This window comes from Nuphar pumila, chromosome 14, assembly GCF_984573655.1.
Source record: "Nuphar pumila chromosome 14, dmNupPumi1.hap1.1, whole genome shotgun sequence".
NCBI lineage: Eukaryota > Viridiplantae > Streptophyta > Magnoliopsida > Nymphaeales > Nymphaeaceae > Nuphar > Nuphar pumila.
Genome location: NC_143262.1, coordinates 41,841,994 through 41,860,187, shown reverse-complemented (window position 1 = coordinate 41,860,187; position 18,194 = coordinate 41,841,994). Strand labels below are relative to the sequence as shown.

General features: G+C 35.6%; 1 protein-coding gene across 2 annotated transcripts in view; it reads right to left on the bottom strand.

The window, feature by feature from the left end:
- The window catches only part of LOC149816786 (cullin-3A-like), a 102,806-nt gene extending 85,926 nt beyond the window's left edge, over positions 1 to 16,880 (bottom strand). Inside the window, exon 1 of one of the 2 annotated variants that reach the window (XR_016427632.1) lies at positions 16,460 to 16,591. Coding sequence is in view for 1 of the 2 variants with exons in the window: in XM_089987261.1 (XP_089843387.1) it covers positions 16,460 to 16,620 (161 nt within the window). In the remaining variant the exon portion in view is untranslated. Of the gene's footprint in view, positions 1 to 16,459 lie in introns of both variants that reach the window. The other variant, XM_089987261.1, reaches the window with a different exon arrangement.
- Positions 16,881 to 18,194: the final 1,314 nt, after the last annotated feature.

Sequence of the window (18,194 nt, the reverse complement as noted above, 5' to 3'; positions counted from 1 at the left end):
AAACTTTTGAAGCATACATTATTTGCATTCAGATCCTAAATTGAGGAGAGTTGTGTTTAGACCTAAGTCTATATGAGCATGAAAATATCTCCTCAATCTGGTCCTACCAAACCATGCCTAGTCTATATGCGATCAATGTCACCTAGGTCAAAATCTAGGCTCCTAGGTTCGCATGATATCAGAAAGTAAAAGAGCTGACATTTTGAGAACACAGTTTCGATAATTGAACTAAGCCAAACACACTTTTGATCAGACGAGGACAGGCCCCATCTCGGTCGCCAAACCTGTTATCGTCGCAAGATTGATCTTTCCTTCCCTGCGGGAGAGGGGAAAATTGCTTTCGCGAGTCAAACTTAACCGGATTTTGGAAATTGTTTTGAAATACTCGCCTTTGTTTTTTAAAATAGCGGGAAAATCCATGGGATAGGGCTCGACCTGTCGGTACGAGGTTCGACCGTTACTGCCGCCTTTAACAGGGGTAATCGAACCAAGGACGAAAAGCGTGCTTGATTTAGTTAAATCATCAAAATTGTGTTCTATCCTAAATGCACAGAGAATTCAAGCATGTGCTATGAGATTTTGTAAAATGCAAGTTGGAAAACATGATGTATGCTTAGAAAATGCTTTGGAGTTGGGAAAATATTTTTAAGGCAAAAGATGGAAATCAATCTCTCAGGAAACTCTGATGAAAAGATTTGAAATCTCAAGAAAGTTTATAAAGATTTGGGAAAATCATGAATGGATGAAAATCCTGAGAAAATGGAAAGAATTCTTGAGAAAAGATGAACATTTGGAAAGGAAAATATTTGTCAGGAAAATTCTGACCTTGGAAATTTTCTTTGGAAAATGATTGAAAATTCATAGGAAAACTCTTTTGATAAAAGATATCAAATCCTAGGAACTTGAAATTCAGAAAATCTTGCCTTGGGAAATTGGAAATTGATTTTGACTCTGGAAAATGATGGAAAGCCCTTTTTGAAAATGAATCTTAAGAAGAGAACATTTTTCTTAGGGAAAATCAGGGAAAAACTTAATTTGGTAAATCCAACTTTGAAAACCTTGAGAGTTCCTTGAGAAATCGATTGCCCTAGGAAGGAAATTTTCTCGAGAAAAGATTTGAGAAAGGCAGATGATGTCATGATGCAGATGACTTGAATGGATGAATATCTTTTTGAGAAAACATATTTTCAGGAAAATATGCAATTTTAGAATTAAACTAAGATAATATTACCACATATTCCGACTATGGCCGTAAATATGTTTGTAATTTACTTAGCTAATTCTAAAATATTTGTGAAATTGAAAATATGCAGTGAATTTAGGAAGATAGCCTAAGAGTGTAGGCTCGGTGTGACTAATAGAAAGATGTTGAATCTGGGTCTCGTCCATATTCCGACTAGGGCCGTAAATATGGACTCCACCGAGTTCATCAACTCCCTAAGAGTTGGTGCACGTGCCATTCGTGTACATCCATAGTGCTTTTGAAATAAAATGCATGAATCACATAATCAGGATATTGCATGAATTCAAACTATATGATATACATCCTAATCTAAACAGAAAATTAAATCTCTTATTTCAAAATTTCATTATTACATCACTAATTAAAATGAAAGAAAAGGAAATTGCAGACTTCAGTTCCTTTCTTTGAATGTCCCTGCCAAGCTTGAAATGGGGTTAACTCAAATATGTGGGTTTTTTCAAGTTTTTGCAATAATATCTTGAAATTATTGGACTTAATTGGATATAAACCCTATTTTTACACTTCCTTGATAATTGAAATAATGTAAATGCAAGAAAATCCAGTAATAAATAATTTGGAATTTGGAATTATAGTCAAAATGACCAAAATACCCCTGATATTTAGGTTATACCTTTAAAATCAGGGTTTTTTTAAGGAATTTTGGTAAATATTGATATTTTGAAATTTGAATTGAACCAAATGATGATGGAATGCATGATGACATGCTGCTAAACACATTAGGACTGTAAAATCAGAATTTGACATTTACAAATTATCCAAAAAAAATGAATTTCGCTTGTTTTTCGCTTGGATCAGGGTCCCGCGGGGCCCTGTTTTGATGATACGGCTAGACCGATCATCAAACGAATTCCAAATCATGCCAAATTCGGTAGGGAGCACCCTTTTACCCTTAGAAACAACCTAGAATAATAAAATGCATGAAAACACATGGCCTAGATGCAAAATTTCAAAGAAAATCCTAAAATAGGCAAATTTCGCATACGGGCACAAACCAAATGTAGTATTTAACGCAATAATGCAAAATTCCACCATAGAAATGTCTGATATTTTGCAGACTGCTAAATGACCTGAAAATGAACAATTTTGGTTTTTACAGTCCCGGGATTTGAACTACGGTGAGTTCAGTAACGGGAATTTAGTTCTGACGGAGATAAAATCAAACTGTTCTGATGTAAAATTGAATGAAAAATAGCAGTCGACCATAAAAACTCTTGATATTTAAATGAGGAACTAATGACATATGCAGAAACAACTTTCATTTTTGTGGCTTCGGCATTTGGTCAACAGGAACAGGGATAAAAATACGACATTATATGCCTAAATTAGAAGAACAGTTGAAAATGCAAAAACAGGAGCCTGAGATGAAAAATATGAAACTGGTAGGAAGACTGTCCTAAAAATCACAAAATTTTAGAAGCAGACAGAAGACATCCGAAACATAAATTTCACCTTTTACTGATTCGGATTTGCAGCAATATCCAAAGAGAACCAACCGTCCTAAGTCGATCCAAAGTCTCAGAGACTCAAACCAAGCTCTGACACATGTCTCGAACTCTCGGATTTTTGTCAGATATCAAAAAAAATCAGAAAAATCTGAGAAAATCATGTTAAATACTAGACATCATCCCGAGTTCAGGGCATTTTTCGGATCGAAAATCGGATCTCGTATGAGGGAGATCTCGATTTTATAATTCGGAAATAAATCTTCAGAACATTTCCCGGGTCACAAAACCCGACTGAGCATTTTGAACTTTAAACACAGTAAACGATTTCAAATCACTCCGAATTTTTTGCAGATTGTTAAGGACACCTAAGGGCGCGTACTGTGATTTTTTTAGCATTTTTAAAGAAAAATAAATACATGAAATGACAAGTGCACTGACTGACAAAAACAGGAAATTACAGAAATGAAACAGAATACATGAAACATCAAATAAATTTATAGAACATGCTATTTTAATAAAATAAAACATAAATCTACCCTATTTTAACACATGAACATGATGAGATGCGAAAAATTGAATCAAGGAAGTATAAAAACGTTCTTTTGATATGTCATTTTATGAGAATAGCTCGATCCATCCTTAGGATGAGCTCTTTCTTCAAAACGACACCACGAATCAAGACAAAAGCATTGTTATGATAAAATCTATTGGAATAGAGGCTCACCTTGTGTTCTCATGCAGTTTTGGAATCCCCGAAATGAGCAGCTACGAATGGTTTCTCTCGTCCTTCGACCCGGGTTTAAGAAAATTCACGAAAATCAACCCACGCTCCTAGGTCGGGCTTGGGGTGATATGAGCAATGTAAGTGTTTCACTGCACTCTCCCAAATGAGCCCAGGGGGCGCGAATTCAGAAAAGCTAAAATCGAATTCTACAGAAAATCTTGATTGAAGTTCAAAATCCAAAAAGGTCTCCCTCTGGTTGGACGTGGGCTATGGAATTTGTAGAGGTTTTGGAAAATTTTGAAATTCAAACAGGGTTAATCAGAGCCTTCCATGTGGCGCCATCTCAGGGCATGCCATTTTGGTTTTTTTAGAATAAATAAAATGTGAATTTTGTGGGTGAGACACCTCAGCAGAGGAGTTTGAAAATTTGCAAAATTTTGCTTGATTTTCTCTGCAGGAATTTCCCATATGGTCCCACCTCAGAGGATGCTACCTTGGAGTTTGAAATTCAAAGTTGGAAGAAGGGGGGAATGCCATGTGGCGCCACCTCAGAGTGGCTCCACACTGACATATGTCAGAATGACAGAGCAGTGGACTCAGATGGCGTCACCTCAGAGGAGTTTGAATGTTTAAAATCTTTGCTTTTTCTGGAGGAAGCAGGGGCTGACATGTGGCGCCACCTCAGGGTGGCTCCATACTCCCATGTGGCAGGAGGGCAGGACCAAAGGAAGTAGAAGGCGCCACCTCAGAGGAGAGTTGTTTCTACTTTTTCTGATGCAGGGAGATTTGGACATGTGGCAGTTCAGGATGGTTCTGAGGAGTCTCTTCAAATGGCGCCACCTCAAGGAAGGATTTGAAATTCAAATTAGGTTGGCTCTGGAAGAATGGAGGGTGGCCATGTGGCGTCACCTCTAGGAGACCCTGCAGTGACACGTGGCAGGAGGGTAGAGAAGGAGGAAAAGGGGGCCATGTGGCGCCACCTCAAATTAGATTAAAAAATGAATTTAGGGAGGAAAAATCAGAATCTGCGCCACCTCAGCCTGGGTTTGAATTTTTGAATTGTTGCTTTTTCTAAGAGAGGCAAAGAATGACACGTGTCCTTTGCCTTTTCAGATAAAAGCTAAGAGTGACATGTGTCCCTTGCTTTTTCTGAGAAAAGCAGAGAGAGACATGTGTCCCTTGCTTTTTCTAAGAAGAGCAAAAAGGTGACATGTGTCCCTTACTTTTTCTGAGAAAAGCAGAGAGAGACATGTGTCAGTTTGCTTTTTCTGAGGAAAGGAGAGAGTGACATGTGTCACTCTGCAGGAGGAATACCTCAAATGACGCCACCTCAGAGGGAGACAATTCTACTTTTTCTAGAAAAGGCAGAGCATGACACATGGCGACTCAGAGTGGCATCAGCATGACACATGGCAAGGGATGAAGGTGCTGGACATTGACACGTGGCATGGAATAAAGAAGGTGGCTAAAGACACCTGGCGCCATCTTAAAGAAGCCCCACACTGACACATGTCAGAGGATGGAAGGAGAGAGAAAATGACACATGGTGCCATCTCTAGGACAAGGCTCCTATATTTTTGGGATTTTCAAAATTCAAATTTTTTAAAAGGAAAGCCTGTGTGGCGCCACCTCAGGGTGGGCCCCACATCATTTCTTTATTGAAATAAAAGCAAGACAGTAAGACCTCTTTTTGGAATTTTTCATAAAATTTAGACTAACTGGCAGATAAAAAATACTGGGCCTAATTACAGAAATTTGGAAAAGTGGTGGCCCCTGTAAGGCGATTTTGTAAAAGAATGATATTTGAAATTGCTGACAAAAGGGCAGAATCTGAGATAAATGGCTAAGTTCAAGACTAAAATCCATATTAAAACTATCCAGATCGTTTGCCTTAAAAAAATATATATTTCGAAATTCAGTCTCCTGGGGGTAAAATGGGAAGACTAGATAATTTTGAAGACCCAGGGTTTTGAAATGGATTTTGAAAAGAGTTAAAACTCGAATCTGGATTAAAAATTCTGAAATCGAGAGTTCTAGACCTCGAAATGACATGTGGTGCAGTGAGATGATATGAAATGCTCATGCAATGATATGCAATGACATGTCTTGTGAAATGTAATCTTGAACCAGGATTTGGAGATTCCCGTCTCCTGTCAGGAATAAAATTTTGAACATCTGAGATGAAATAGAAAAATTTTGAGAATTGCAAATGAAATCTGAACTTTTGCAAGTTTCAATCTCAAAAAATAACCATTTTGCCCTTCGGCGATTTCAGGAAATGAATTGTGATGTTTGGTGAAAATGTCGAGAAGGTGAGTGAAAAATTGGGGTGTTTACAGCTTGCTTAATATGCAGTCCAAGAAAGTAGGTGAGTTCTTCCATCATACTCATTTCAAATTTTTTCTACATAGACTTAGAAAAATCTTGACAAAGACCATTGTTAGTAGATCCAAAGATGATATCGTTCACATATATTTGAACGATTAAGGTATGAGCATCCACTATTTTTATAAATAAAGTTGAATTTGCTTTGCCTACAGAAAATCCAGTTTTTAATAAAAAGGTTTTAAGTCTGTCGTACCAAGCACGAGGTGCTTGTTTTAACCCATATAAAGAACGTTTTAGTTTAAAGACATGAACAGAAAATTATTTATTTTCAAAACCTGGAGGTTGTTTTACATATACTTCTTCATTTATAAATCCATTTAAAAAAGCACTTTTAACATCCATTTGATATAGTTTAAAATTCATATAGCTTGCATATGCCAAAAACATTCTTATAGATTCAAGTCTAGCAACAGGAGCAAATGTTTCATCAAAGTCAATACTTTCCTCCTGATTGTATCCTTGAGCCACTAGCCTTGCCTTGTTTCTTATAACATTACCTGATTCATCCAGCTTGTTTCTGGAGATCCATCTTGTCCTAATGATTTGATGATCTTTTGGTTTTAGTACAAGATCTCACACATCATTTTTTTGGAACTGGTTGAGTTCTTCAGTCATTGCTAGCATCCAGAACTCGTCTATGATGGCTTCATCAATCTTTTTAGGTTCAAGTTGGGAAATGAAAGTCATATTTGCAATACGTTCCAACCGAGCTCTTGTTTGAACCCCCTTGGTCAGGTCTCCCAAAATCTGCTTTTGACGATGATCTCTGATTTCGGCAAATGTTCTTTGATAATCATCTTCATTAGATTTAGCTGTGTTATCTAAGAGAAAATTTGTACTTTCAAGATCATTATCGTTAGTCTGCTTATGAACAGATTGATTAACAGATTCATAGACACTGACATGCATAGATTCTTCAATAGTATTAGTATTCTTATTAAAAACTTTGTATGCTTTACTATGACTTGAATATCCTAAGAATATGCCTTCAACAGATTTAGCATCAAATTTATCAAGGCTATCTTTTGTGTTCAGGATAAAGCATTTACACCCAAAGACTTTAAAGTAGTCTATTCTTGGAATTCAGTCATAGAATAATTCATAGGGAGTTTTATTCAAGAGAGGTCTAATAAGTACTCTATTTGAAATATAGCATGCAGTATTAACAGTTTCAGCCCAAAAATATTTAGCAAGATTGTTATGTTGAAGCATAGTTCTGGCAGATTCTTGAAAGGTTCTATTTTTTCTTTCTACTACACCATTTTGAGGTGCAGCTCTAGGAAAGGCAAAATTATGAGAAATACCTTGCAAGTTACAAAAATTTATAAAAAGATCATTATCAAATTCTCCTCCATGTTCATTACGAATTTTAACAATTGTAGAGGATTTTTCATTTTGCAACTTTTTACATAAAATCTCAAATTCACAAAACGTATCACTTTTATTTTTCAAAAATATTACCCAAGTGAATCTTGAGTATTCATCAACAATGACAAAAGCATATTTATTATGATTAAGACTAGCTACCCTAGAAGGACCAAAAAGATCCAGGTGGAGAAGCTCTAAAGGTCTTTTACTTGACATAATATTCTTTGATTTGAAAGATGATTTTGACAGTTTTCCTAATTGACAAGCATCACAAAAATAATCCTTTTTAAATGGAATTTTAAGTAACCCACGTACCAAGTTATTTTTAGCCCGTTTAGAAATATATTTAAAGTTAACATGTCCCATTCTCATGTACCATAAATTTTGAGTCATTATTTGCTATGAGACAATGTTCAGTAATATTATTTAAGTATAATTCATATACATTATTTTTCCTTATACCTTTCAAAATTATATTTTCGTCTGTGTCTAGTATAAGACATGCATCATGTTTGAAACTGACATTATATCTTATGTGACACATTTGACTAATACTTAAGAGGTTGTGTTTTAAACCTTTAACAAAGATAACGTCTTTAATAAGAGGTTTAGCGATATTACCAATATTGTCAATCCCAATTATTAAACCTTTGTTGTTATCTCCAAAGGTGACGATGCCTCCTTCTTTATGATGAAGAACAGCAAAAAGATCTGGATGTCATGTCATATGTTTTGAACATCCACTGTATAATATTCACATGTTCTTCTTTTTCAATGCCTGCAATAGATCAAGTAAAAACTCTTTTTGGTACCCGATCGGGTCCTTTTTTGTTGGATTTTGGAACCCATATCCATTTTGATTTGGGTTTATCTATAATCTTAGAGGAGTAAATGGAATTAAAATTAAAATTATAATACTCCTGTTTAGGTTTAGCAGAACCTTTGACAAAAGTGGTCATTTGATTCGTACAAGAAGGTTTACTATAATGAGAGTAACCAATATCATTCTTGTAAAAAGAGAATTTTTGAGAGGATAGGAGTTTGTCCGACTATCGTTGTATAAAACTCATGAGTCATACTATGAAACTTTGGGAGAGGGTGATTGAGTCTAGGTTGAGGAAGATTGTCATGATATCGGAGAATCAATTTGGTTTTATGCCTGGAAGATCAACTATGGAAGCTATACATCTTCTTAGACAACTTATTGAGAAAAATAGAGAGAGAAACAAAGATTTGCATATGATTTTTATTGATTCGCTTGACTCTTCACTAGTGAATGGTTCTGAATCATCCCATTGAGCATGGAGAGCCTTCTTTTTTAAAAACCTTTTCTTTGGTTTCTCGACTTTAGTTTTTCTCTTTAGTAGAGGACAGTCACGTTTTACGTGACCTGGCTTATTGCATTGATAGCACATGGTATCTTCTTTAGAATCTTTGTGTTTTTTGGACAGCTTGTTCTTTCTCATAAAGCGTTGGAATTTTCGAGTAAGTAGCGCAATTTCAGATTCTTTTTCTGAGTCCTCGTTTTTAGAAATAGCTAGGAAGGCTAGATTTTTCTTTGGAAGTTGTTCTTCTTCCCTTCTTTCCTTCATATGGACTTCATAGGCCATAAGGTTGCCTATTAAGTTGTTCAGAGTAAGCTTGGATAGATCTTGGGCTTCTTCAATAGCTGTGGTCTTTTCCTCCCAATCAATTGTAAGAGATCGCAAGATCTTTTTCACCTTATCAGTCTGGGAATAAGTTTCTCCCAGAGATTTAAGATCATTAGTGATATTGGTGAATCTAGTGAACATTTCAGTAATGGTTTCATCTTTGATCATCTTGAAAAGTTCGTATTTTCGAACCAATGATGAGATCTTAACTTCTTTTACTATGTTTGTTCCTTCATGAATAACCTCTAGAGAATGCCATATATCATAGGCAGATTCACAGACTGATATTTTGTTAAACTCATTTTGATCAATGGCGCAATATAATGCATTCATAACTTTTGCATTTAGGTTTGTCATCTTCTTTTCTTCATCAGACCATGAAGCATAGTCTGAAGTTGGAGATGTGTATGGATATTCTACAATCTTCCATACAGCAAAGTCTATAGACTTTAGGAATATGGTCATTCTGCACTTTCAATATTCATAGTTTGTACCATTGAAAAAAGGAGGGCGAGATGAGTGTTGATCTTCGATGTCACGAGCATAAGAGGTTGATGTCATTTTTGTGTCGGAAGACTTGTTATGTCAAAACCAGCAGAACCTGCTCTCATACCAAATGAAATTCCAATAGAAGATGGGTGAATAGTGAAATACGATGCAGATCGATAAAATAAAAATATAAGACAATAAGGCACAACACAATGAACACAAGATTTATACTGGTTCGGTCGAGTTACTGACATACATCAAGTCCCCAAGTAAAACACTTGAGTCTTTCACTATAAAATCCGTGTTACGGGATAAATAGTACAACACCCTCTTCCTCAGAGGTCTATTTCTCTCAACAGAGAAGGAAAACACCCTCTTCCTCAGAGGTCTACTTCTCTCAACAGAGAAGGGAAACACCAGAAAACATAAAGTTACAACACTTTCCTATAGAACCTTCAGAATGATATGCAGAGTATGAATGCACGTATGAATATTCTCAGAATATTCTCTCTTTTGAAAATAGGCAGAATAATCTCTTAGGAGAACAGAATGTTCTTTTTCTTTTTCTTCACACACTTGATTCTTTTGTCAGAGAGCTTTTCTTGTCTTTTTCTCTTTCTTTTCTAGGCTCTTTTTCAGTGTGTCGAGTAAGTATTTTTCTCTTTGAAAGCTCACGTGTGTATGTCGTGAAATATTGTTTTGTCTATATATATATATATTGGTTTTCAAAAATAGTCGTAGCTTTTTGAAATGCTTTTGAAATAATTGTCCTTTTGTGACGTGAGATGCCAGGTCATCTTCAAAAACTACTTTCAATAAAAATGTGTAAAATGATGTGTACTATATGTTGCTTTTTCAAAAAGTCGTCATTTCATAAATTTAAAGAATTGTTAAGTAATAAATGTTTGGTGTATTAAATAATGATACTTTCTTTAAGTTGTCATTTCTAAATTTAAATATTTGAGGTACACTAAACGTTGGTGTATTATAAATGAATTTTAATTTATAACGTGTCTTTTCTTAAATTAATGTTCTTGTAGTACATTAGACGTTGAGTTTATTTTTATTACAAATTGTTACTTCTTTGTTTAAATGTATGTAAGTACAATAAATGCTTGTTTAGTACTTTATTTTACAAATGGTCATTTCTTGAATAAATGCTTTTGAAGTACCATTTAATGTTTACTAAAAGAATGATGACTTCAAATATAAGTCGTCACTTTTTGAGTGAGTGTTTTTGAAATTTAATACTTAAATAAATAAATGGTCATTTCTTAAATTAATAGTTTTGTTCAACAATAAATAGTTGTGTATAAAATAATATTTATTTTCTTAAATCGTCATTTCTAAAATAAATGGTTGTGTATTATGAGCCAACACACATCTTTTCACAATTTGTCTTTTCTTATATAAATGCTTTTGAAATCATGAGCTTTTGTATCTTTTTAAATTGTCTTTTTCATAAATACTTGTAGGAAGTACAATGATTTGTTTCAAAAAGATGTTTTTGAAATACTACAATATACATAACGTATCTTTTTATGAAAGCTTGACTTTTTGTAAACGAATGGCTTATATGATTTCAAAGAATATAGTTTAATATGAAATATGCATGCTTCTGAAGGTTCTGTTACATATGACTTTAAAGAAGAAAAAATCTTATCTTGAAGTAGCTGATCTTCTTGAATAGTCTTTAATGCATTTTTTTGGCTCATCAAGCTTTTTCTTCAGAGTAGTATGATTGCATCAAATTGTTGCACTTGATCAAGTTGTCTTCACTCTTCTTAAGTGAAATAACCTTGCATCAAATACACGTTAAATACATAGCACATCATATTCAGTCATAATATAACATATTCAGTCATAATATAACATATTCAGTTTCAAATATGAAGCACATCATATTTATCATGTATCATGTATATGCATTATGAAAGCATATCATATTTATCATGTATCATCAAAACATAGTTTCTCAACAGGGAGCACCCCAATGACTAGAAAAAAACTAAAAAGCCTTGGCTATAGGCCAATATTACAAACAAAAAATACAAAAATAAAGACAGTCGTGCCCCTATTGGGCACAGCCTATTACAAAGTGTGAAAATACAGAAATACCCCTAGTGGGTATGCCTATTACAAACATATAAATATATATATATATACATATTAATACATTTGTACATATACATATATTCTTAACAGAATGCACAACTGAGGCCCTTAGACCAATGAGTCATATTGGCATAAGAATTTATGGGGAGTTCATGAACAGAAGAGGATTCAAGATAAGAGCCAAAAATGGATCATGGCGTTGGTGGCTTGAGTCAAGTAGTAAAGTTGACACAAGTTAAGACTTAAATGGGTTGACACAAGTTGTTAAGAAGTCAGACCCCAATTGACAATGCCTCTTTCTTCAGCTGAGCATTCTCATAACCCACAAGAAACCCAGCCGTCTCTTGGGAACGGAGACAATATATTATGGATTCTGATCACCACTGGCATGCAATGGTTTTGCTCATTTGATAAAGTGAACATGGATTCTCAATCATTAAGGATTTCAGTACACACCCACAGAGTAATTTTCCTACTAGGTACAAGTGGCACATTCTAGCAGATTTAAATGGTCTGAGACTCAACAACCTGCTGTCCTCCTTGTCATTTACTCCTAGGAATTCGCATGAGTTAAGCCACACGGTCTCTTTTGGCCTCCACCAACCAAAGCTGACTTTGCCATCCTCCTTTCTTACTTACTATGCCAGATGCAAAAAAAGTGAACTAATGTTTCAAAGGCATTGCCTGCTTCTCTCCTGACTGCCAAAGTAGCAAAGTCCCTAGCCAAGCCAATAATGGCCAAAGGAACATGGACGAACAAATCTTCCATACATATTTTGGTGTAATTTTTTTAGGTCCAACAGAGCATGAATTTGTCAAGACACAAAGCTAGTTGCATGGAAATCTATAGTTACTGGGAGTAGAAGCGAGTGCAACATCAGGAACAAGAAAATGGTGCATCGCCAAAAAACACAAAGAGAGTGACTGATAGAGCGAGAGAGAAAGAGAGTGAGACTTCTTGAAGGAAATTGTCTATTGAATTTGATGCATACAATCCTATACATTTTCTTTTTTTGTTGAATATAAGTAGTTTTTAATGCTTATTGTGAATCTATGTGCATTTGTAGGATGCACCCCTTTCACTTGCATATATGCACATGTAAAGTTACATTAACTTTTACATATAATGCCTGCTTTAAACTAAAACATTTAAATGAGCAATCTCTCATGAATCATCTAGTTGGAAGCATACCAAAACATAACCCAAATAGAAAAACCAGGTGACTGTAGTATAGAGACTTGCATGCTGAAGTAATGGCTTTATATACGCCACATGACCAAGACTAAGTGAGCAGGCCTGGCATGTTTCCTTTCCAAATTTGAGGAGCAATTGGAAGTGTTTCATTTTGTAAAACTACATGAAATGGCAGTGAGAATTCATTTCATAGTACCATTTTCTACTAATGTGTTCACGGAATTACACAGGGTGCTTTTTGTAATGCTCCAATGATGGCAGGGTGAAACTGCATTAAAGTTTGCATTTGTTCGTGGTGCATCAATCCAGTAGCACTATATTTTGACACAGGTAAAGACTACTGAACCTATGGAGCCTATGTCACATGGGTGCGGGTGCGGGTGCGGGTGCGGGTGTGGGTGCGGGTGCGTAGGGTACAACACAGCGATTTCAAAAATTGTGGGTACAAAGACTATATATATATATATATATATATATATATATATATATATATATATATATATATATATATATATATATATATATATATATATCATTTGTTTGGACTTTGGATAAGGTTGGACCCATTCCATTTTGTATATATATATATATATATTTTGGGAGATTGGGGATGTGGATGATATTTTGGGAAAATTGGGGTATGGACTATGTCACATGGGTGCGGGTGCGGGGGTGCGGCACTTTCAAAAAACTTGGGTGCGGGGGTGTGGCAAATATATATATATATATATATATATATATATATATATATATATAAAGTCCAAAAGTTGGACATAAATGACCCTAGGTGTGGTCAACACACCTAGGGTCAGGTTGACCACACTGGGTGCCGCACCCGCAAGCGCACCATGTCGCGTCGCGTCGACACGAGTGCGGCACCCAGTTGGCCGAGTCCCTGTGACATAGGGTATGATGAATTTATTTTTTTTAAGAAAGGGAGGGGCATGAAATTTTATAAAATATAATGTAAAAGGGGTTGCCCCTTTTTCTTTCTCTCTTGAGGCTTCAACAAGAAGTGGAAGGAGAAGAAGACGAGCCCCCCCTCTCCTCCTCCTCCCTCTCCACCACTTTCTTCCTCCTTTGTTTCTTCTCCCTCTCTCTCCAGGTAAAAAACACTAGATTTTGGTTTGGGTCCTAGTTGGACCTGACCCACAATGTACCCATGCTGCACCTGGTACCCGTACCCAGGCATGTCAACACGGTTACGGTGGGTCATTTTCCGTGTCTATCTTACATAGTATGGATCACAATTTCTCTCTAATTGTTTCTTGGGAGAGCGAATGCCTGATTGTATTAAATCCAACAAGTTATGGACCATGTCGTAAATCATCAAATGAGTGGTGGAAACAATGGGAAATAGGGGAAATCACATGTGGCTGTGGGATTCTGCCTTCAAATTGGCTATCTTATTGTTTCCTCACTAAGTTCATCCATTATGATGGCTGAAGGGCTGTGTAAACTTGGAAGTCCTTGAAATTTCACATTTTTACCTTTTTTTGGTTATTAATGAAAAGGCAACTGAAGGCAATACAGTGCTGCAGTAACTCAAAGTTGGAATCTTTTCAAACTTCATAAAAATAAAGGAAATTAATACATCTAGGCACACTAGCCTAGATTAATAAACAGCCTCTTCCTTCCACAAACAAGAGATTGATAAGTCTTATATCCTCTCCAGCAAGAATCTTCAACCACCACCATCTTATAAGCCTGAAGTGGGTAGCAGGAAATTCTTCGTCTAAAAATTGATGGATTAAAGAAAAGAAAAAAGAACAGTTGCAATGAGATGATTGAGGAGGATGGCCTCACAGAAGATAAAACAGCAATTGTGGTAAGAGTAGGTAATCAAATTTCAAGATAACCTGACCATCCAGAGAAAGCAGCAGGATTTGAATTTTGAATGAAAGGAAGAAGAGCTACTTAATATGGTGCCCAAGAAACAACCAAAAAACAGCTTATCCCAAAACTGAATTACCAATAACAGATCTCATTATGCTGACCATGAACCTAGTCAGCTCGGACAAATGATCCAAAAAATTCTTAATTCCAATTGATTCAATAAGTTTTTGCATGTAATGTTATGAATCAAGGAAGACCAGGCATAACTCAACTTGCTCATGTTTCGTTAACAACTTAACAGCACCAAAGTTTGTTAGACAACATAATTTCAGGAACACCGTTAAGATTTGAAAGAGATGAGTCCATGGTCCATGACCCCTGCATAAGTCTATATCTGACAAGTGTTCTCCTCCCATGATTTGGGCCTTCATCTGTAAACTAGGAGGATGCCAAATCTCCAGCTAAGATAACACAAGGCTGTATGTAACAACTATTCTCCTTCCTAGCATTGACCCTTATTTGCAAATTTTGAGGATGTAAATTCTCAAAATCAAGGTATCTTAATTGAAACTTGAAAGCAAACTTTGGTACTTCATTTGCAAATTTTGAGGATGTCAATTTTCCAAGATAAGGAATCTTAGTTGAAACAAAACCCAGTCTTCAGCTTTGTCAATTGTCCTCAATTGCTAGCGATTGATAAGTTAACCTGACTCCTGAGAGAGCTCTAAAGATTGATAGCTTCCTTTTTACTCTTCACAAATAAAATAAAATTATAAATTATAACTCCACTTCAAATTTGAATCTAATTTCAAATAAACTTGTAATCAATTTCATCTGAAAGCAAAACTTAATCTCAACATAGTTGTACAGAACTTTTTCCAAATTTCAGATTAGCATTTAAAACCACATGTTTGGCTCCTGCTCCAATCAACCACCGCAATCTGACTTGAGCCCATGTAAAGCATGTAGATGGTCTTAGGAATCGACCAAGTGTGGAGTCCATCAATATCAACATTTAAGGATGCTTTAATAGCAGGTGCCAAAGCAACAGCAATGTCTGGTGCTCCATGCTTTCAACAAAAATTATAATAAGGAAGAAGTCAGTAGCTCGTACTAATAGACCTAGTGCAGCAGAAGAGGGTAAGGAGGAAAAGGGGAGGGTTCCTCACTCTTTCATGACCCTTGAATCAACTCATACATTTTTTTACCAAAATTGATGCCCTCAAACAGTAGAATCCTCACTGGCCAACATAAGTATCATTAAATCATGCACTTGCTTGCTTGACAGATATATCAAGGCATGAAGCTTTTAAGTCTATGCACTACACTGGCAAACTACTTCAGAAGACTCTGAGAAGGAAATATTTTTCAATGAGATACCTTTGGCATTCTCAACAAGGAGTCCTCACCTACAAGACATGTACATGGAGACACACTTCACATGGTTATGAAGGAAGGACTTTATAGTAAATTGGAGACCACGACCAACAAACAGATTAATATGTCAAATTCATGAATAATTGCATCCTATAATGAGCAACTTAGAGAGTTAGATGCATAAGTATGATGACACATGATATGTGGGATAGGAGGCTTTCAGCGGGTACTTGATCAACCAGACCAACTGAAACTGACTCTTAGACTCTGATCCTTCCGCAGGTATGACTTTTTGTTACAGATTTTTTGGTGGCCAAATTCACTCCATTCACCAACCAAACCGAAACTTCCCTATAATCAAACAACGGCAACAATGGGAAAATAACCCAAAAATTCCGCACTCTTCGGAAAATTCTACCTGACAACAGAAAAATTACACCAAAAGATGATCCGAACACGAAAAAGACGAACACTCACAAATCGAAATGCTAAAACAAAGACACCAACATCATCTAACTACCGAAATTGGCAACAAAAGCCCATGAAATTAACCATAGTGACAAAAAAATATCGATTTGTAAATGGAAACAAAAGAGGAAAAAATACCGGTACAGTTCTTCGAAGCTGAGGCCACTAGCGTTGTGGTTGTAAATTTCGTGAATGGCGTGCTCCAGGAGCTTCCACGTCCTCTCTGCGTACTTGGGATCCATCTCCACCCTGTGTTTAAAGGGTTCGATCTTGAAATTCTTTTTCTTCGGAGCACTCATCGTTGCCGCCTACCAAATCGCACCACCAAAACCCGACCAAAAGAGGGGGGGAAACGGATGAAAAGAGGAGGCAAAACCGGATATTGATTGAAATTATTTAATGGGGATCGGTAAACCTCAGGAAATTTTTTAAAATTTCGAAGTAAAACGATGAATTCTCGAAGAACGAGAGAGAGGTCGCCGTTGGGGGTTGTTGTTATGAAGAAGAGGGAGAATTTGAGGAAGCATGCAAACGGGGAGTTTTGTACTTTTCCTCAAGCGATGACGCACTCCCTTCTTCCTTCAATTATACCAAAACCTTCAACATAAAATAACGGCGATATTTTTAAAGTATAGTGAACTAACGAAGATATTTTTAAAGTATCGTGAAATTTTTTAAAGCAATTATAAACACCACAAAAGCGATATTACAAAAGTTGGTTTTGTTAAATGTATATTTTATCACAATCTTCATTCGATGAAAACACCTTTTAGTGTTGCTATGTTTTATATCTTTGTTCCTGAAAATATTTATATTTTTAAGGGTCATGTTTGTATCACAATAATAATGATAGGAAACAAAAAAAGTTTGTTTTATATTATAGTTTATATTTCATTATTTTTATGTATGCCAATATTGTCTTGAGTTTTTTCGACAAAACAGAATTTTTTATTTTCTGTGGGGTTTTTCTTCAGACGTGATTGATGCATAGTCGTGAGAGATAGGTAGAAAGCACCGGTAGTGCTGTAAAGGAGCCTAGGAAGGTTTTAGATGTAGTTTCACTTGGAATGCATGTTGATACGATTTCAAAAAGAGTTTTGATATACAAACTTCTGGTTCCTTTTATGAAAAAATAGTGTGAATATCCAAAAAGTTAAATAAAAATAGTACCTAAGATGGGATTTATATAATTACAATAACTATTCTATGTAATAAAAAATGACCTCTTTCATAAATAATGAGCATGTGAAAATATCTATACTTTTGAATTTAATCTTGTGTAAAAAATGACCTCTTTCATAAATTCAATCTTGTGTTTGAATTTATCAAATGATTAGAAAACCAAAAGACGGAAATGCAACATGAATAAACTACAAGAAGTTATTGGATGATAACTCAATGAGTTTCTGTTGTATTTCCTTTTTGTAAGAATGACCGAAACAAATGGTGAAACCCTGAAGCGCGCATTAAAGCCCCAAAGAAGAATAGCAAATTGTCTAACTGTGGTACAAAAAAGGCACAGGTATTTGATGTCTTTATATATCTCCTAAGGGTGCGGGTAAGATCCTGAGTAGTAGATCAACCCAATTCTTTCATAAGAAAGATCTAAAATACTCAAGATGTGTCTATTTCATCTCCTTTCCCATGAAAGAAGTTCTCTTTTACAGGAAAGAGGTCATGTTTCTTAATGTGGATGAAACAAACATTTTCATAAAAAAATAAGTAGGGCCATATAATAAATGCAAAAAAACATCTTTCCTGTTAAAATTGGAGTTATAGCACCCTAACGAAGAAACACTTTCCTACATGGGCATTAGGGGTGTCAACCGGTCAGGTTTAATCAGACCTGACCCGAACCAAACCCCATAGGATC